This window comes from Rhipicephalus sanguineus, chromosome 7, assembly GCF_013339695.2.
Source record: "Rhipicephalus sanguineus isolate Rsan-2018 chromosome 7, BIME_Rsan_1.4, whole genome shotgun sequence".
Lineage (NCBI taxonomy): Eukaryota > Metazoa > Arthropoda > Arachnida > Ixodida > Ixodidae > Rhipicephalus > Rhipicephalus sanguineus.
This window is the reverse complement of record NC_051182.1, coordinates 34,305,200-34,327,247: the sequence shown is the minus strand read 5'-3', so window position 1 is coordinate 34,327,247 and position 22,048 is coordinate 34,305,200. Positions and strand designations below refer to the sequence as shown.

The 22,048-nt window shown below is 49.2% G+C and overlaps 1 protein-coding gene across 1 annotated transcript in view; it reads right to left on the bottom strand.

Annotated features, from left to right (window-relative positions):
• Positions 1 to 4,693: 4,693 nt before the first annotated feature.
• The window catches only part of LOC119398607 (uncharacterized), a 39,624-nt gene continuing 22,269 nt past the window's right edge, over positions 4,694 to 22,048 (bottom strand). Inside the window, exon 8 of the mRNA XM_037665441.1 lies at positions 4,694 to 4,792. Within this exon, the coding sequence (XP_037521369.1) occupies positions 4,694 to 4,792 (99 nt within the window). The remainder of the gene's footprint in view (positions 4,793 to 22,048) is intronic.

Sequence of the window (22,048 nt, the reverse complement as noted above, 5' to 3'; positions counted from 1 at the left end):
CCCGCCTGTCCACCACCACAATCGCAAATGCGTCCTTGTCCTTATATTCCGCGACGTCTGTATAGACTGCCGATTTGTACTCCCCATATTGAACATGTAAATTCCTGGCTCTTGCCTGCCTGCGTCCCTCATGGTGGATCGGATGCATGTTCTTGGGCAAAGGCTTTATGTACAAGGCCTTGTGTAATTCTCGCCGCACCTGAGTTTTAGTGTCACCAGCGGGAGCCTCGGCGCCAACGCCAATCCTTTCCAATATATCCCTGCCAGTTTCCGTTGTCGAAAGCCTAGCGTGCTGCATCACCAGGTGCGCCTCCCGTACTTCTTCCAGGGTGTTGTGCACCCCTAATCTTAGTAGCCTGTCTGTTGACGCATTGTTAGGAAGCCCAAGGGCTGCCTTGTAAGCCTGCCTAATCATAGCCTCGACCTTGCCTTTTTCTGTGGTATCCAATTTCATGTAAGGTGTCGCATAAGTAATCCTGCTGAGCACAAACGCTTGTACCAGCTTACAGAGGTTCTTTTCTTTTATCCCGCTCTTACGGTTAGCGATTCGCCTGATTAGCCTTACGGTAGCGTTGACCGTGTTCTTAAGCTTTTCAAGGGCCACCGTGTTCTTCTTGTTAGTCTGTAAATATAGGCCCAGGATTCTGATCGTTTGGGCTTCGGCGACCGGCATACCCCCCACTTTTACCTCCAGCGGTGGTGGCGGAATATAGTGCCTCGCATGTGGACCTCGTGGTTTGTCCCGAACCACAAAGAGCTCGGACTTGGGCTGAGAGCATGAGAGTCCCGCATCTCCTGCGAGCTCTTCTACAATATTGACTGCCTGTTGCAGTGTTTCCTCCAACTGCGCGTCGCTACCCCTGGTCACCCATAGAGTAATATCATCCGCATAAAATGTGTGCTTCAGTCCCGGTATCTCTTCCAGCCTCGGCGGTATCTTAATCAAAGCGAGGTTAAACAGGAACGGCGACAAAACTGAACCCTGTGGCGTCCCCTTGCCCCCCATCGGGAAAGAATCCGATTTGATTTCTCCAACTGCAACCTCCGCAGTCCTGCTCTCCAAGAATGATCTGATGTAGCGGAAGGTTCTGGCCCCTGGGCTAACGTCCGATAGGTTCTTTAATATTGCCTCATGGGAAACATTGTCAAAAGCCTTATTCAGGTCGAGCCCCAATATAGCTTTGGTGCCCGTGCCGTTCCCGGGATCGACTACGTCATGTTTCAGCTGTAACATGACGTCCTGCGTGGACAAATTGGCCCTGAAACCAATCATAGTTGCGGGAAAGATCGCCTTGTCCTCCGCATAACCCTGAAGCCTGTTTAAAACCACGTGCTCCATCAATTTGCCCACGCATGATGTCAGCGAGATCGGGCGCAGGTTCTCCACGCAGAGCTTCTTGCCTGGCTTAGGAATAAATATAATCCTAGCATGCTTCCATTGTGCTGGAATCTCCCCGGCCGCCCAATACTTGTTCATCAAGTCCGTGAGCGCCCCCACCGATTTGAAATCCAGGTTCCTCAGCATTTTATTAGTAACCCCGTCCGGGCCCGCGGCTGACGTAGTGCGGAGCTGCCCCATGGCAAACTCCACCTCCGCCACCGTAAAGTCTTCATCTAGTTCTGAGTTTTCCGTCCCCGAATAGTGTGGTAAGCAACCACCTACTCCTTTGGTTATGTATCGATCCCGGAGTTCTTTTATAAATTCTCCAATCGTGCCTTGATACTGATGCACTAACCGAGTCATTTGTCCCCTTTGTGCCGACTTGGTTGCCGCCGGATCCAAAAGGTGCCTCAACAACTGCCATGTCTTTTTGCATCCGAACTGACCATTCATTCGATCACAAATCTGTCCCCACTGCTTGCCCTGCAAGTCCAATGTGTAGGTTTCAATTTGGCGTTCTAGCTTGGCCATCTTTCTGCGAAGGACGCCATTATGTTTCTGCTTCTTCCACCTTTTTAAGAGACTCGCGTGAGCTTCCCACATGTGTAACAGCCTAGAGTCTGCAGTAAACTCCTCTTCCTCGATTGGCACTTCTACGGTGGTACTCTTTACATCCTGCTTGAGCGCCTCAACCCAAGCGTCCAAGTCTTCAATTTCCCCGTTCACCGTGTCTGCCCTGGTTTTCCTAAATCTGTCCCACTCCGTAACTTTATGGCCTTTCACTTTGTCTTTATGCTTCGAAGCACTAAACGTCGTGGAAAGGATATAGTGATCACTTCCTAGCGTTTGTCCCGTGTTAACCCACTTTGCATTCCTGATACCCTTGAGAAACGTAAGGTCCGGAGAAGTATCCATGCTAATGCTGTTGCCTATCCTCGTATGATCTTGCGGGTTGTTTAAGAGCGTCCACCGCAGATCCCGGGCAACTTGCCAAAGCCGATTGCCCTTTGGGCTGGCTCGGATGTAACCCCACTCTGGGTGAGGCGCATTGAAATCCCCCACCACTATAAGCTGAGCACTAGCCGCTAACCGTTGAGTTTGAATCAGGAGCGGTGGCAAGCCCAACCCCTTATCTTTTGGAGAACAATATACATTAAGTACAAACAGACTGTTCTCATCCTTTCGTTTGGGCACAATCTCTAGCAGTACGTAGTCTTCCCTGCTGCTATGTACGGTATGCTGAATGGCGGTGGTGTTGCGATGGACTAACACTGCGGTAAAGACGCGCGATACGCCCCTTGGATCAATCCCTTGCGGTGTAAATGCCTTAAATCCGGGTAATTTCACGGAACCACTAGCCTTCTGTGAGGCTATTATGTCCGGCTTACTATCCAGATTTTGTACGTGTAACTGCAGGTTACCCCGCTTGCGACGGAAGCCCCTGCAGTTCCACTGCCAAACCTCAATTTGTTGGCGAGGGGCCATGATGAGGCAACAGGTTGTCCAATGTTGGCGCTTGGCCAACTGCGGAGGGTAGTCTTGCCTCCAATAAAGTATGGAGCTGCTGAAACATGCCCATAACCTGGGTTTGGGAAGCCCTGAATTCACTGGCGAGGGTGCCAAGACGCTCCTCTATTTTGTCGAGTCTAGCTTCGATTTTGTCGACCCGAGCCTCCAATCTATCCTGTCTTTCCCCCTGTTTTCCTACTTTCTCCGCAAGGTTAGTTACGTCTGCCTTAAGACTAGTGACCTTAACAACCGGCTGTGGCATGTCTACCGTCGATGTTTCGGCTAACCTTTTTGCATTAACTCCCTCATCTGCCGGCAACGGCCTCTTGACTGGCCCCCTATTCTCCACTTCCATAGCCGCACTCTCCTGTACGCGAGCAGACGCCGCTCGCGTCGCTTTCTGTAGGCCCTGTATTGCTGGTGCCTGTACCCCTTGTCGTTGGCCGCTTTTAAGAGCGCGTTCCATCTCTGCAATTCTAGCTTCCATTTTTTTAATCAAATCACCCTGCTGCTGAACCAGCGTTTCCAATTCCCTCTCTCGAGCAGTTTCATTTTGGGAGCCCGCGTTTGACAAGCTCACCTTTTTGGTCGTGTCGCGTGCGTTTTTGTCAGGACTGGGAACTCGTCCGCTCTCTTCACCACCCCCGCCTCCTGGCAATGGTGGGAAAGAACTCGACCGGTCCCTGCTCTTGCTTGTGCTTCTTTTACCACTCGATGACCGCTCCTTGGCCCTCGAGTGCCGCTCATCCTTGCCAGGTTGGCTCTCACGTTCGATGCTCTGCTGCCGGCCTGTCGGTGGCTTGCGGGCAAGACGAAACTTGCAGTTCCGGCTCCCTGTGTGATGCGCACCATGGCACACGATGCAGTCGGGCGTGCACGTCAGCGGCTCTCCTTCTGGCGGGGCAGGATGGTCCTTCCCACAACGATGACATAAGTTAGTCGTCGGACGATAGCAAACGTCCGCTCGATGTCCAACTCGTCTGCAGTTGTAGCAGGTCTCGACTAAATTTCTATACGGAATCACAGCGTACAGACAGTTCCAGTAAGTGACTTGCCGGGGTACACGCTTACCCCCGAACGTGATCTGAATTGCCTTCGACTTGCCCAGAGGTCGCGCATCCAGAATTTCCATGCCTTCATTCTTCTTCAGGAATCCCGCCCGGACTTCTTCCACTGGGCATCCATCATAAGCATTGTAAATGACTCCCCGCACGGAGTTCTCCAACGGCGCCACGTACGCCGAAACCGGAAAGTCATGATCGCCCAGCTTGAGCGTCTTCACAGTCGCGTATGCCCCACTGCGATTCATACACGGCGTGCTCACCGTCAACGTGTTGTTCGTCCCATTAACCCGCACAAGGTCCTCTTCCGCTGCAGTCACACTCGTCAGACGCGCTGCTGCTCTCAGTGCACATCCGAGTTCCCTCGCTGTCACCACACTCAAGTCCCAGTTCTGGGGCCTATACACAACCTTGAAATCCGTGGCTGGCATCTTCAGAAACGGTCCTCGTTTCTTCCACACCGGCGCCTTCCCCCGTTTCGCTTGTTCCGCTCCGTGCGTCTTGCGCCCATCGCTGCCTGCCTGCGTCTCGCAAGGCGTATTCTTGGCGTTGTCGCCATATAGAGACTTCTTAAATCGGTGTTGTGCCTTCAGAACTGGGGCCCACTCTCCCGCCTCGAACTCGTCGGGCGTTATAGTCTCACCTTCAACTGCGTATTGCATCATCTTCAGCCTCGCAAGGCCCACGGCCACCAAGCATAAACCAGACGCCTGGTGTCACGGCACCGGCTCGGCCTATAGGCCTAGCCTTGCCGCCGCGGGGTTGAGAGGAAAATCTTGAAAAACCTCTCAAAAGTGGCAAACTTGCCTACGAGTGGTGTCCGCAGGTACAGGGCAGCTTCCTGAAGACGAGCCAACCAACAGCAAGTCCAAAGAAAAAGGCGTCCGCCGAAACTCGGTCACTGGGCCGGAGCCCATGCGAAGCACGTCCGCACAGCGTCTCGCTCCGGCGTCCTCTCAAGCGTGCATACTTCTTTCTTGCATGCCTTGCAAACAGCATCCATATCTTTTATATCGTACCATGCTTTTGCCTGTGCTGGTGAGTAATAAGACTGTGTCTGTAATTGTCTAAATGTGACCGCTTGTGCTCTGTTTAGTCTACTGTGAGGGGGTGGAAACTCACTCCTCCCCAAGTAGTAATGTTTAGTAATTTCATTATATGTCGTGGGCGTATCCCGTTGTTGATTTTCGAATCCAGCAGAATCAAAGCCATATGTAAAAGCGGCCCGGTCCGTAAGTTCGCGTGCAACGCTGTTGGCCGATTCATTTGGATTCATGGGAATGCCATCGAGTGATCCAAGGTGCGCTGCGAGGTGATGCTATGTTGTTTCTACGTTGATTCTCAGCGCAGAGAGTTTCGAGTTAAACCACAGACAGTCACGGCCGCGACACGGATGTCCAAATTGCAGAGACAGAACCTCGCGCTGAAACCAAGCGTTCGCACCTCTCATAGGGCTACGGGCACGTCGTCGTTGGCGTAAGCCTTCTATCGCTTAGGGGTATTCTGGCAGCCGCCGCTGCCTTTCCCGTTCTCTAGTATTAGATGCGAAGTATCTTAAGGCGGAGCTCAATCCGGTGGTGGTGGTGGTGTGCGGCGTGACCACCCTTACTGCGCATGCGCATACCCTCTCCACACACCTCCTCTCCACTCAACCTCTCCCCTGCCCCTCTCCACTTTCCTTCTCCCATCACCCTCTCCACTTTCCTTCTCCCCTCGCCCTCTCCACTTTCCCTCTCCCCTCCCGCTCTCCCATTTCCCTCTCCCCTCCCCATTTCCACTCTTCCTCTGAAACGCGGGCTAGACATGCCGAAATTCTCTCCTGCGCAACGCCGCGATGAGCTCGAGCGCATGCGCGTCCCCTCCCCTTCTCTCTCCTCTCCTACGCTGCCCCCCTCTCGCCCGCCTGTCGACCGCGTTCCCCGCTCGCCCTGTGAGAATTAACGGCCAGGCTAGACGGAAGATACGACGCGCGTAGCGTCCCTCTTCGCGTTCCACGACGCGAGGTCGGTAGCATGCCCAACGAACGCCAACGCAATGCGATCGTGCAAGTGCTCCGGCTTCGCATCGCCTCATGGTCCCCTTTAGCGGGAGATGGTGTAATTTTTTCTCTCATCGTACGTACTCGGGGTCTTTGGCTCGCCGCCGTCGCTTTGCAGCCATTTGTTGGGCTAACTGTGGCCTTCTTCATTTTTAGTGGACCAGTGGTGAGGAGTCGGACTTCACCAATTTCCGTGGCACATACCCGTTTGTGATGATGACAGTTTTTCTGTACGCCGGACAAGGAACAATTTGTTAAACAGATTCGCTGTTAAAATCACAATTGAACCAGGCCCCGACAAGAATCGAACACGACGCAGCTTCTCCGTCCACCATGAATGGGCGGGCGGTGGCAGCACTAGAGCATGCCCCTCTAGAGGCTAATGATATGACTACTGGGCAATCCGTAGAGAGCTACGAAGCGCCCTGTGGTTAGTGCGCTGTGCGTCATCTACTTATTTACTGTTCTGCGATAGCGGAGTATATACTGCTCTGTGGTTGTTTAGAACCTAACTGCGGTTGATTACAGCCATTACCGTCCTACGCAAAAAAAAAAAACGCCAGGCCTGCGCTGAAACCGCAGCACAGTCACAGCGAAAGCTGGAAGAGCGGCGTTTCTAGAGCCCGTTAAGCTCTCCTGGGGCTACAATACAAGTACATTAGAAAGGTACCCACTACGCCATTAATCACAATTTTTGTGAAGTTTGGAAGCACCTACTAAGCCATTATTCGTCATTCTGCGGAGAAGCGAGGCACCAGCTACACGTCTCTAAGGCATTATGTGCACTTCGTTGACGCGACGACCGATGACGACGAAGAATTATGGCTCAGCCCTTTGTAATGGGTTTGAATCTTTAAACGGCCCACCAGTTATGTAATTTGCATTGGGTGAGGCCCGGCCGCTATTTCCCTCTCCAGTCATGCTGTACAACATACGTTGACGTGGGAGAGAGACGAGGGGTGGGTGGCGAAGAACTTACTGAGACCCCGAGGAAATGGATCATGCGCTTATGGGCTTCCTTGGCAACCAATACAAGTGCATTTGTGAGGAACCCACTACGCTATAAATCATTTTAATTTTACTGAGACCCCGAGGAAGTGGATCATGCGCTTATGGGCTTCCTTGGCAACCAATACAAGTGTACTTGCGAGGAACCCACTACGCTATAAATCATTTTAATTTTACTGAGACCCCGAGGAAGTGGATCATGCGCTTATGGGCTTCCTTGGCAACCAATACAAGTGCACTTGCGAGGAACCCACTACGCTATAAATCATTTTAATTTTACTGAGACCCCGAGGAAGTGGATCATGCGCTTATGGGCTTCCTTGGCAACCAATACAAGTGTACTTGCGAGGAACCCACTACGCTATAAATCATTTTAATTTTACTGAGACCCCGAGGAAGTGGATCATGCGCTTATGGGCTTCCTTGGCAACCAATACAAGTGCACTTGCGAGGAACCCACTACGCTATAAATCATTTTAATTTTACTGAGACCCCGAGGAAGTGGATCATGCGCTTATGGGCTTCCTTGGCAACCAATACAAGTGTACTTGCGAGGAACCCACTACGCTATAAATCATTTTAATTTTACTGAGACCCCGAGGAAGTGGATCATGCGCTTATGGGCATCCTTGGCAACCAATACAAGTGCACTTGCGAGGAACCCACTACGCTATAAATCATTTTAATTTTACTGAGACCCCGAGGAAGTGGATCATGCGCTTATGGGCTTCCTTGGCAACCAATACAAGTGCACTTGCGAGGAACCCACTACGCTATAAATCATTTTAATTTTACTGAGACCTCGAGGAAGTGGATTATGCGCTTATGGGCTTCCTTGGCAACCAATACAAGTGCACTTGCGAGGAACCCACTACGCTATAAATCATTTTAATTTTACTGAGACCCCGAGGAAGTGGATGATGCGCTTATGGGCTTCCTTGGCAACCAATAAAAGTGCACTTGCGAGGAACCCACTACGCTATAAATCATTTTAATTTTACTGAGACCCCGAGGAAGTGGATCATGCGCTTATGGGCTTCCTTGGCAACCAATACAAGTGCACTTGCGAGGAACCCACTACGCTATAAATCATTTTAATTTTACTGAGACCCCGAGGAAGTGGATCATGCGCTTATGGGCTTCCTTGGCAACCAATACAAGTGCACTTGCGAGGAACCCACTACGCTATAAATCATTTTAATTTTACTGCGACCCCGAGGAAGTGGATCATGCGCTTATGGGCTTCCTTGGCAACCAATACAAGTGCACTTGCGAGGAACCCACTACGCTATAAATCATTTTAATTTTACTGAGACCCCGAGCAAGTGGATCATGCGCTTATGGGCTTCCTTGGCAACCAATACAAGTGCACTTGCGAGGAACCCACTACGCTATAAACTACGCTACGCTATATCCTATCTATCACGCAATCATTGTAATTTTTGAGAAGTAGGGCAGCAGGCACTGTGCCATTTTTCGTCATTCTACGGAGAGCGTTGGTACCTGCTAAACGCATGTAAGGCATTATGCGCACTTTGTTGATGCTGTGCCTGATGACGATGAAGAATTATCGCAGAGCCCTTTGTAATGGGTTGGAAGCATTCAACAACCTACTCGTTGCGCAGTTGGCATTGTGTGACGCCTGGTTACAGAATTCGCGTTGTGCGACGCTTGGTGCTTATTTTACTCTTCTACCACGCTATATTGCATATGCTAATGTGGTTCCTTCCCGACATGAAGCCTGTATAGGACCTTTTTGCAGAGCAGTTTCAAGCACCGGCATGGCTCAGAGGTTGAATACTGGGCTCCCACGCAGAAGGCCCCAGGTTCGAACCTCGTTCCATCCTGGAATTTTTTTCTTATTTCGTCTTTTTTTCGTATTTCGAGCGATACTGGTTACGGACACCGGCGGCGGCGGACAGCTACGGCGCCAAAAACGGCCCGGTGAAATGATCTCATAACAGCTTTCGCTGTAAAAAAAGTCACAGTTTCGCTTCACGGGCGAAGCAATGAATGCGATAGTAAGAAATTGGAATGTCACAAAAACAGCGGCAAGCAGCTAGGAACTTGCTGCGCACTGCTCAAGCACCAAGCACGCAGGAAAAGAAAACAGACCAGGCGAGTGCAAAGTAACAACTGTCACAGCTCGACACTCTTAGCGAGCTGCTAAAACACAAGGAAGGATGCACGAAAAGAACGCACAGCTATACATAGGACGAGGGCCAACTGTCTTTGGCTCTTGTAGCTATTAGATCACTCCTTTCGCAAACGCGGCCGCTGCAGCGAGCAATGTGACCTTCGTGTGGTCTATAGCTTCAGCGCATACTTTGCGGTGGAAGCACAAGACATACAAAACTCTCCCTCAAGGGATAATCGCGCGGGCACGTACGACCACTCCTTGTATGTAAAAGTACGAGTCGAAGGCGCACACCCCAACTCCGGCGAAACACTAGACAGTTTTAGAGTTGGGGACCCGAGAAATTTGCAAGCCACCAGGACGCATGTGCAGAATGTTGTCCGCCGCGGTGGTATAGCGGTTACGGTGCTCGGCTGCTGACCCGAAGGTCGCGGGTTCGATCCCGGCCGCGGCGGTCGCGTTTCGATGGAGGCGAAATGGTAGAGGCCCGTGTACTTAGATTTAGGTGCAGGTTAAAGAACACCAGATGGTCGAAATTTCCGGAGCCCTCCACTACGGCGTCTCTCATAATCATATCGTGGTTTTGGGACGTTAAACCCCAGATATTAATTATCAGAATGCAATCCACTCTCGGGCTCTTGCACTCGCGTCTTGCACTCTCGGGCTCTTGCGCCCTGCAGCGCCTTCCTTCGGGGGCAAACAACACCGAGCTCGCGACCTCAAGAAAAGAAAATAAAGACGGCGCTTAGCAGTTGCACGTGAAGCCACGGCTCGCGTTCCCTGCTGGCGTCGATTCTGGTCACTAAGATAAATATTCATTTGGCCCAAGTTCGTACTGAGGCTAAAATTACAGCGCAAATGCACTCCTGTATCCTTCTTACTTTTTTACTTCTTTGTCCCTGCACCCATCTGAATATAATTTTCATGTCTCCGTGTATCTAATACACTATCATTCTTGTTACACGTTTTGATACGTGCGCGCATGTACGGCAAGGTTGCCTTGGGCTTTAACATGCGTTGGCTATGAAAGCATAAAGGAATTATTAGTCAACGCTTCTGTCGTGCGTTTCTTTTCATCGTGCGTGTCTTGTTCGTTTGCGCTGTAATTTTAACCTCATGATTCTGGTCGCGGTGTAACATATATACTGTGATTCTGATTCAGCCGTCTCGTTTGTTCCCTCCTGTGGTATACGTCTAGAAGAGCCAAAGCGTTCCCACTAGCTCGCGCTACCACGAGCCACGGGACGCTCTTCTTTCTCCCTGGCCGACTAGCCGCGAGTGGCGTGGCGCTACACCCCCAAAGTGGAAAACTAGCGTCAGTCGCCAGCAATACGACGCAAACGCAGCGCGGGCGACGATGCAGCATGGCCCGCGTCTCACATAATTTTAATTTCGCCACGTGCGGCGTCCCGTGCGTTTCACCCAACGCCGCGTGCGTTTGTATTCTGCCTTTCGTATCCTGGAGAACGAATGAGGCATGGCGTAATGGTCTAAGGCAGCGAGCTGCGGAGCGAGGGGTCGCAGCTTCGAAACCACGGTCGAGCGCTTCGGAATTTTTATCGTCTGAATTATTTTTACTTGTCGCTTTAAGTTTATATATATATATATATATATATATATATATATATATATATATATATATATATATATATATATATATATATATATATATATATATATGTGTGTGTGTGTGTGGCGACACTGTGCGCACAAACCGGCGCAGCCTCCGTCTCGTCACTATCTAGGCGGGCGTGACACGGCTGCATGCTACACCACGCCTCAGATAAGGGACAGCGCCACCGCAGCGTCACCGGAGGCTTACGTCACCGACGGTGGCTATAAAACCAAGCTGCCAAGCTCGGAACAGTCATTCCTTCGCTACCCGACCGGGCGCAGCGTCGGTATGGTCGCCCCGCTGCTGCTACTTCGTTAAAGGGCCCCTCACCAGGTTTGACAATTTTGAGCTGACGAGCGCAATGCATGCACTGGGCGTTGACGATTACGTCTGCCAAAATTTGCAACGCTACGCGCCGCGTAACTGGGTAAAATTTCAAGCTGAACGCTGCTTTCCCTTCTTCTCGCGTCCGCGCGCCCAGAGAATGAGGGGATGACGTACATGAGAAAACGGCCCTACGTAGATGGTAGTGCTGTGACGTCGCTCCTCTAAGTAGACGACTGTGCTCTGACGTCGCCAACAGTAGCACGTGACACTGCGATAATTATTTGACACGACGTGTAGTTTGTGTAATTTGTTGCTTCAATGGATGAATAAAACTTGAGAGCAATAATAAAACACACAAACGAAATGTGAGCGTTTTCTCTTTTTTAATTTTCGTTCGCGAGAACACGAACGCACGCGTTCGTGTTCTCGCGCTTTGCGCATCGTGCAGACGCTACCCGTTGCAAAGAAACTAATTTCCTACCGCGTTCCAGCGCTCATTAGGCTCATTTATCTTCCCGTGTCTAACTAGATGTTCATGCGGCACACCGCTAGTCTCGCGTCCGTACAAATGTTGCAGCTTTCGTGCTCAGTAATAGGTTAAAAGCCAAGTGACCTGCGAGGGCGCATTCGGCATAACTTGCAGAGATGAAGCGCAAAGAACGCCACCACAACACCGCACGCGTCTCGGGGGCTCGGGCTGGTTCGGGCACGTCATGCGCTCGTGACATTGTGTGCGCATGACGTGTTCATGCGTATGCGTTATGTGATCCCTCTGCTCGCGTGCCGAAGAGGGCAGGGAAGGGATTTGGCTTGCGAAGGCTACACGGAGCGAGCGGCAAGGGTTTGCAGCTCGCCTCCTCGCATCATGGTTTCGCGCCGCTACAAATTATTGTTTTTCTCAGCTTCTAACCGACCGATTAGAAAAATTCTTGTGGCAAAATGCTCTTTATTGGGCTCGCAACAACTTGCAATGTCTAACTAAAATTCGTTAGGTCACTTGGTGAGGGGCCCTTTAATAAACAGTTGTTACGTTTTCTGTTGGGATGCGTCCTTCCATCGACACGGCATCCCACACACACACACACACACACACACACACACACACATATATATATATATATATATATATATATATATATATATATATATATGTATATATATATATGTATATATATATATATATATATATATATATATATCCGGGGCATGACGGCAACGGCAAAAATCAGGCGCGAGTGTCCATATAATTGCTATCGCAATTAAATTACATGGTATGCTTGTAACTGTCTAGCAACGTAAAGGCGAAAGCTTAGTTGGACCGATAGCGATGTAAAATGGAGCTTTGAGCTCACTTCCCGAAATATAGCCACCGTGGAATGGAGATGTCGAAATACGGCAGTAGCACATAAATCCGAGGCCCAGCGGGCAGAAACAGTTAAATTGTACCAGGCCACAGCTAGAAACTAACGCGACTAGAGCGCCTGCGCCCCTCTGGGCCATGCATGCTTGACAGGACCATCGCCGCAGGACTAGTGAGGCGGCATAAAAATGCTTACGCACTCCGAAAGGTTGCTAGTGTGCGCAAGGCCTGGGTGCAAGTTTTGGTTGTAGTTATCAGCATTGATGACAACAGCGTTGTTCCGCGTCTTAATTACCATTAGACTGAACATTGACCCAAAAAGAACGGGTGAGAAATTGAGTTCACGTAGAGAGAAAGAAGGAAAGGCAGAGATGTTAGCTAAATGCAGGTTCTGTTTGCTACCCTACAAAGAGCGAAATGCATTAAGAGGCTAACAGGGCAGCCTCGTGCGACTGTAGCTTGAATATCCAACGTCCACAGTAGGCATTGTCATCTCAGCCAAGACGAAGCACACCACTCCTGCACCCCTCAATAAAATTGAAATGGGTGCCCGTGGTACAGGCCCGTAGCCAGGAATTTTTTCCTGGGGGAGAGGGGATGCACTTGCTGAAAACCTTTACTCTTTCAGAAAAAACACCTATTTTTATTAGATGTCACCGGGTCTATCGACAGACAGTCTGTCGACGACATGACTCGGCTAGCAAACAAGACTCTGGACATTGTCTTGGACCGGGCTACCACCTTCATTCGATGTCACAGCCATGACAAGCACCTCAGGCTCACCGCTCTCAACATATATACTATACCGTTTGTGCATGCGTACGTGCAAGACCTCGAAAACGACGCTCTGCTCACAGAAACTGGCTCGTTAGCACTTTCTGAAACCTTGAGCGATGAGCCCCCTGTGTCGTCCCCAGCAACGGCTTCATTGCACGTGCGGAGGCGTGGGCACATATAAAAATCACAGCATATCGACGGAGTGAATGATGATGAGTGGGCGAAGCTGCGGAGGTTCATCGGTAAACCGTGAATCTTCCGTGAATTCTGCCCAGTACATCATCACCGACGTGAGATCGGGCGCGTTTATACTAAAGGTTCGATGAGAGTTATGACGAGTTGCAGCTCACTTTTAATTTTACAAGTACGCTGTGAATGTTCATTGTTTAGAAAACCATTGCTTTAGAAAACATCTGGCGTCTTTCGTTAAGCAGCTGACGTCTTTTCGTTTTGCTTTTAGAAAACATCTGGCGTCTTTCGTTGGTTTATTTCATCAATCAACGGCGTTTTGAACAAAATTTTTATTGTTTAATCACGCACAGGAGAAATCTCACCAGGCACTACCTTGGAGGTAAACAATGGCTGCTAATGGGAATGAGAGATAGAAGAAGTCGGCTTTTAGCTAACACTTACACTTCAACTTCTACTAACGTTTCCTACTGGAACATGCGAATGGCTGCTAATGGGGAATGAAAGACAGAAGAATTCGGCTTTTAGTTAACGCGCACGCTGCGAATTTTTTATTGTTCAACAACGCACAGGAAAAATCTCCCACCGGCACCACCTTGGAGGTCAAGATCTGGTACTAGCGTTACGACTGGTTACGCACTACGACTACGAGGGACGAGCTGGTGCCGCTTTAAGGAGCTTCGCCCCTAATAGAGGATGCGCTGACACAAGCGATGCAAAATGATCATCATGCGATGACGTTATCCTATGACGTGATCACGACGTCACAGCTCAAAGAAACTGTGGCGCAATCCTTGTGTCACTTTATGACGTAATGATATCATCACATGACATTGTCACTTGGTGAAAGGTGGGCCGATGCCGGAGGTGCAGCAAACCCACGCGAGGTGCAGAAAGCTTCCGTTACCTCCGCTCCCGGAGGCCACACAAAACCGCATTAGGTACAGAAGGCACTACGGGATGGGGCGCTGCACAATGGACTCAGACGAAAAAAATGGCTTTCGCCTTCGAGTCGTCGTAGACAAACGCATAAGGCACTATGTTACTTTTTTTAGTACGCGCAAAAGGCCTATATAGCAATAGAACCGGACACAAGGCATATAAAATGAAAAGTTGACAGGGGTAACAAACCTCGCCCAGTTTATACGCCGCGCATGCGTAGAACGCTGCAAACGGCCTGGTTACGCACTGGCTACGACTGGTTACGCACTACGACTACGAGGTACGAACGGGTGCCGCTTTAAGGAGCTTCGCCCCTAAAACACGGTGATGCGGAACTTTAACGTAGGCTGCATCCCGCTTCGCCGGCCGCCAGACAGAGAACACATACAGACAAGCAGCGGAATCATGCGACGTCTACGTTGCACATATCAGTTACAATAACAACGACATTCCGCTCGCCGCCATCTACCTGAGAACTCTGAAGAAGCGCTTCCACTCATGCACTCGGGTGCATATGTGGAAAACAGCGTTCCCTGGCGTTCCCTAGAACTCTGTTCTAGGGGAACGTGAACGCTGAAGCGTTCAGCGTTCAGTGCTGTTTTCAGCGTTTTCTAGAATTCTGTTTTCTGTTTGGATCGGCATGGTGTCTTTCATCTTCCTTCTAGCGTTTGTCAGCGTATGAAGCAGCCCTCGGAGGACTGATGCTGCGCCCACCGAAGGGTGTGTTTGGCGTTAACCCTTCGCAAAATCTGACGCTGGTATTCACAAAGCACCCTTATCTTTATCTCTTGTTATCCTAAAGTTTCTGAACTCTTTACGTGCGTTATAAGGGCACAGAAATGGTAACAGGGTAAAATATACAATATTGCTTTGTGTATAGTGGCCTACTTTGTTCATCAAGCCCACCAAAGGCACCAAACCCTTAATGAAAACGTGGGATAAGGTTGAGGTTGGCTTGTGAATATGGGCTTAAGTTTTCCATGTGTGCACAATCCTCTATGTCGTCTTCACTGAGCTGTCGTGCCTTTACTTTATGGCCTCGAGAGAACTGTCATTCCACTACGCGAAGCTCATCGAAGCCGTCATTTAAAGTGCCCTCCTTTTACGTTTGTTATGCTCCGCGGATGCCGTGCATTCACAGGCTTCAGATATACCCGCATTTTGCATACCTGATATAAAGCCTATTCGGAGCATAGGGGCCCGGGTCCAAGACCCAGCACTACCAAGAACATTTCTTTTGTTTTCCGGATTTATTTCTTTACTGCGGTGATCCCCTTACGTGACAGAGGTGTGGTCGCATGGACTGAGATTTTTCGTTCACTCACCACGAACGGTACTACTATGCGCAAGACCTGGGTGTAGGTATTGGTTGCAGTGTTCAGCGTTGCTGTGTTTTTGAATTAACCTCAACATGAGTATTCAGCTCAAAAGAACGAAGTGAGAGATCGATTTGATGTAAAGAGAAACAAGGAAGAAGCAAGATTAGCCAGACGCACGTTTAGTTGGCTAACCTACAGTAGTCGAAAGGCATTAAGTAGTTCAAGGAGAGCTCTAATGGATGAGAGGCAGTAATCATGAGAGATGCTGCGTCTGGTTTTAGGAATTTAAACGTCCGCAAAACAGTTACAGTACACGCAGGATATCTTTGACATGCGTGCCTTTTATCGTAGCAGGAGTTCGGTTCGTGTGGGGCTCCGGGCATACCTGGATTTTCTGACAACGAATTATCGGACTTGCACGTTACACCGTCACTAAATGGTCTGGTTTTAAATGTATTTCCACATCTCTCAATTACTACAGTAGTCAGATTTAAACGCTTCGTACTCATGAAATGACCTGAAACATTCCTCATTCAGATTCAGGTTTACAGGGACTTCAAATTACCATGGAAATCTACCGAATGCCTTTCACGTTAGTGCGAGCCCACTCTCACAAGCATGCCCTGAAAAGTGGCCGGTCCAAATTTTTGCGTTCTGCTTTCTGGTTTCTAACTAACGTCTGTACAGTTACCATGCAACAGAAACAATAGACCATTTTCTTATCTCATGCCGCTACTTTCGCCTTCCTCTGCAGAATGTTACTTACAACGCCGACTGGTAAGCTGGTCTTAACTCTGACTACATCAAGCCTTTTAACTCTGACTACATCAAGCAAGCAGTGTTGTTCTTATGACATTTCTCAAATATATTGCAACATCCGGAACATTACGCTGGTAGAGTACTAGACAACACGGGCCCAAAACGAAATCTTTTAGATGCAAAGCAGCTCTTTGACTCACGTATGTAACGCCGTACGTTACGTGCGTCCGTACGAATGCGCCGCAACGCGTTCCCCTCGCCGTAGGTGTTGGAGCATTGCCAAGTAGGTCACGCCACAGCTTTGCGTTGACGTCACGCTCCCCTCGCATGCGCTTCCCTCGCAGGTGCGCGCTGACGTCACTCTCTCCGTCACCCGCAGCATGCTCGCCGTAGCGCCCGCAGCTGCCGGCTGCTCCTCCCGCTCGCAACACCTCTGAACGTGTCACTTCTCTCTCGCTTCACCCGTGGTAGTCTAGGCGAAACGTGCGCCTGCTCCGGTCCAGCGCCCGTGTCTCGACTCTGAAGAAACAACGACTACGAAGTCTTGCCAAACGCTTTAATGAAACTTACACGAAACCCAACCCGCCTCCCGTGTCTTTGCGTTTCAAACAAACGTTTACTCGAGTAAACGCTACACCGAGTTTCGCTTCAAACCGTTCTTCCAGCACCCGCGTCGACGCCCGTTTCAACCCGTGCGCAACGCCGTGCGCACCCCTGCTGCTTCGCATCCCATCAGGGTTCCCATCGGGGAGATGGTCCAAGTTTTTTTCTCAGTGTTCATTTGTTTCCGTTTGCAGGAGAATCTATTTTAGGATATTTTTAAAAAGAAATCCGTAAGGGTGCTCGAGCCGGCGTCTCGACAAGTGGACTTGTTTTCTTCAAGGAGCACCCACTAGAGCACTGCACGGACCGTGATTTTCGGTCCGGGCCCGGCCCGGTCCCGGAACTCGTTCAAGTTTAACAGCCCGGACCCGGCCCGGTGACTCAAAGCGAGACCCGGGCCCGGCCCGGCCTGACCGCAGATCGGGCCCGACAGGGGCCCAAGCCACTAATCTGGGTGGTGTTGACCGAACATGGAATCGACAGCAAGGTTTTTTAGGTGGCAAATATCTACGCTTTGTTGCCGCATGTTTCTTTAACAATTATACTTTAACTTACGGTAATTTCTTGTAAAAAGGGGATCACGGTGGAAACAGTTAAGCGTACATACTGGATACAATGAATGTTTGTTGAGCAGTGGTATACTGAACCTATTTTGTGTGCAAATACAATGGGGATCGTCAAGCGAGTTTTGCAGCAGATAATATAGTAGCAAGGAAAGTGATTTGCAGCATAGGTTCGGCTTCGAGAGGGAGCGCAATAAAAACAGAGGGGGGGGGGGGACGCCCTTGATCCGACGTGGGGTCCGGCCAGATAAGCGTGGTCGAGTGTCATATTATGCTCTGTACACCATGGCAGGAAAAAATTTCGGAGAGGGGGGGTGCCGCCCCCCCTCCTGGATACGCCCTTGATGCTGTATATACAGTCATAAGTCTTTGTGGCATATTTTAGAGTTTATTTGTTCACATGTTATTGTGCGAAAAATCAGATTGTCAAGAGATTGCGGCTTTAAGCACATGCGCTGTTGCATCACATATCCTGCCGCGCTAAATTGCTGTTGCACCACATATCCTACCGCGCTAAATTTTCTCGCACTGCTTGCGCTAGCCGCAGGGGCGCACATCTGCCTTGCGAATTCTGAAGGCGTCAGCAGTCGTTGTTCTTAACTTCCACCGCTGGAGCAAATTTAGAATATCTTTGTGAACCTCTGCAGAATGAACATAGCTGTCCACCTTATCCCTTCATTTCTCTCGTTCTCGAACGTCGTGCCACTCTTCAATGTCGTCTATAAAACTCCTCTTTAAGGGCTTCTCCTTGCAGTTTCAGAAGTGTATGTTATGCACTGTTTGCACCGTGCTATTTTTTTTTTACATATTGTAATGGTTTATGCCTTCCTAACGATGTTGTACTGGTAGAAGGTGATCATTGGATTACGCGGGTAAAACTGGCAGAAGGCACACGAAGCGATTTCTATCTCTTTTCGGGGTTCGTCCCAGTTTGGTAATAAAGGCGCGAATAAGCTCCTCGACGCTTGCTAATTGGATGCAATGGTTCGAAGCAAAGGGACATCACCCGGCACGGAATTCGTAATTGTCTCTTTTCAAGCCAGATATTTAGTCAATCGAATATACTTTTCCCCACGCCTTGTTTAATTGACCTATGCTATTCCTGCACATTCCAACGCTGTTGCGGCAGTATCATATCTCTCGCACTATATAGCTCAGGGGTCTCAAACACGCGGCCCGCGGACTTCCCGCTACGGCCCACGGCCCGCACATGACTGTCTTCGCCCCATCTTTTTTTCTTTAGAAGTACGTTCTTAAGCTACACAGGCATGAGTTAACTACTCAACTTCAGCATTACTATCAGCCTTATGACGGCTCACGTTGATACTCACTTCTAGTCACAGATACTTCAACGCACTAGCGTTCATACGCCAGCTCAATATTTATTAATCAGAGGCGTGCCTTGACCCCCTCCCCCTGCAACATTGTGCAAAGGAAGTTCTTGATAAAATTATCTCGTGTGAGTCATATCTTTCAATAAAAATGTCCTTACTGGATTGCCATCACTAATAGCTCGTATGTGAAGGTAGATCAAAATGCACATTGTACAGCACCGATTACGCGAGATATTGTCGTTTAAGCGCATTGACATCCTGATCGCAAAAGCTTATTATACGCTAACGGACTCATGAGTCGACGAACTCAGACTCGGACCGAGCCCTGAGTCTGAGTCTGAGTGAGTCCGAGTGAGTAATATTTAGGTACATCTGAGCCCGAGTGAGTCCGGTTGAGAAAAGTTGAGTCTGAGTGAGTCCAGTTGAGGAAACATTTGGTGAGTCTGAGTGCGAGTGAGCCCTTAGGACAAAATATATTCCATGAGTAAGTCTGAGTGAGCTCCACATTTTTTGCCGACCTATATATGTGCATGACAGGGCTAAATAATTTTTTTTTCGTGAGGCACCCCTGCGGCCACCACTTGTTGATACATAACCGTGAAACAAAAATCTACGTTTCAGAATCGGCGTCCGGATTTCAGTCATTTTGAAGAGGGTATCCATGTGTTGGAATTCTGCCGCCAAATATTCTTCAGAAATGACCCATATATGAGATATGGAAAAGTTATTTCAAATGGCAACGTTAGCTGACATTTGGTACGACCTATCGTCCCCTTCCCCCCCTCGCCCCGCTCTTCGTCACTGTCTTTTACCCTGAGGGAGTAAATTTTCGGGAAGGCGGCCTGTTAGCTGGGGTGAGTTTGAGACCCCTTGCACCTGGTATAGCGGAACAAGACGCAAGCTCAGAAGTTAACAATGTGGGCACACAAATTAGGCCGTGCATGTCCATCTCGTGTCACATAACCGGTGGAAGCCGTCACGGACACACGAATAGAGGTGTCTTTATTGGAATGCTATGTAACCAGACTTCGTGCAGTCCTTTTGTTTAAGTCCTTTTGTTTAAAGCTGAAACTTTCAAGTACGTTTCCCCGGTTCGGAGCTCTGTGATCGCCCCTGCGGTGGTAAGTTAGAGGTATCAATTTATTATATTACATTTATTTCTGCGATTACAGAATAACATTTGGGATATAAAATAATAACCAATGCAAATAAAGCACAGAATAGCGATATGTTAACTATGTAAGCGCCCGGTCTATTTACTTTTAGCTCGATAAATCAAGTAGCCCCATATGCAAGAAACAAAACAAGTTGATTGCTTGTCCGTCATAAAGCTTCTCCAAATAGATTGCCCCACATAAAGAAAAGCGTTTTTTTAGATAAAATGTGAAACGTATATGTATGCACAATGTATGTGGAACTAACCTAAACGGACACTGAAGGGGAACACGATTTTTCTATTATCAGTAAATTACTCTTTTACAATTCCAAAATCACCACGCTCGCTGCGACAAGGCTCTTGGTTAGCGATAAAACGCACAAAAAGAAAACGCAGGTGGCGACGCCACCTCGAAATTCGCGCAGCAGACGCCGTGACGTCATAGATTCTGACACTCTCTACTAAGGCCTACGTAGTTCCTAATCGGTAAAATGAAGTACATAGACCTGTGAGGGCGCCATAGACTTAACATACCAAGTTTCAGGAAATTTCGTTGAGCGAAAGTCCCCGAAGTACGACAAATGCAGTTTCAAATCCGTGACGTCAAGCGCGGAGTTTTCAGGGCGAAATTTAAAAATGTAACTTTGACCTTCATTTTCTCCTCAATTAATAAACTCATAATGGTAAGATGGATGACATTCGAGTTCTCAGAGTACACTTGATCACTATAAACCAATTCAGTGTTTCACTCTAGTGTCCCTTTGAGAACGGAGCAAAGTCCAAGCCCGGTCCGACCCGAGCCCGCCACCTCAAACCCGGGCCCGGGCCAGGCTCGGGCCTGAGGCTCCGGGCTTAGAGGCGGGCCCTAAGCCCGGCCCTAAGCCCCCTCACACTTCACTACACTTAGACCTCTCGTAGCCGCGATCACGAACGGATCCGATTAACAAGTCCGGTCCAGCTGCTGCTGCTCACTGATCATGGTGATAATGACCTTGTTCAAGACCTGCCAAGAACCCCTTCTACACATACACACGGGTTCGTGAAACGTGTGTGCGTTCCCATCATAACAGATAAGTATAAGCATAACAACTGTAACGCAACTCTAAGAACTGCAACTGTGACTGTACCGTACGTGCAGTGCGCCTGCGTGTGCCACTCGGCTGTGTGTATATCCAAGAGAACTTTCCTGAATGAATACAAGTGCACTTGCTAGGAACCCACTACGCTATAAATCATTGTAATTTTACTGAGACCCCGAGGAAGTGGATCATGCGCTTATGGGCTTCCTTGGCAACCAATACAAGTGCACTTGCGAGGAACCCACTACGCTATAAATCATTGTAATTTTTGAGAAGTAGGGCAGCAGGCACTGTGCCATTTTTCGTCATTCTACGGAGAGCGTTGGTACCTGTTAAACCCATGTAAGGCATTATGCGCACTTTGTTGATGCTGTGCCTGATGACGATGAAGAATTATGGCAGAGACCTTTGTAATGGGTTGGAAGCATTCAACAACCTACTCGTTGCGCAATTCGCATTGTGTGACGCCTGGTTACCGAATTCGCGTTGTGCGACACTTGGTGCTTATTTTACTCTTCTACCACGCTATATTGCATATGCTAATGTGGTTCCTTCCCGACATGAAGCCAGTATAGGACCTTTTTGCAAAGCAGTTTCAAGCACCGGCATGGCTCAGAGGTTGAATACTGGGCTCACACGCAGAGGGCCCAGGTTCGAACCTCGTTATACTGGTTACGGACACCGGCGGTGGCGGCGGCGGCGGACAACTACGGCGCCAAAAACGGCCGGTGAAATGATCTCATAACAGCTTTCGCTGTAAAAACTGCTCTTCTCCCATGGGTGTGCAGTAGATAAGAGTGAATGAGAAAAGGCAGATGATGCATGCATCATGCATATTTCTCAGTGAATCGTACTATTTATTAAAACAAGATATGCACCCTATAAAAATTA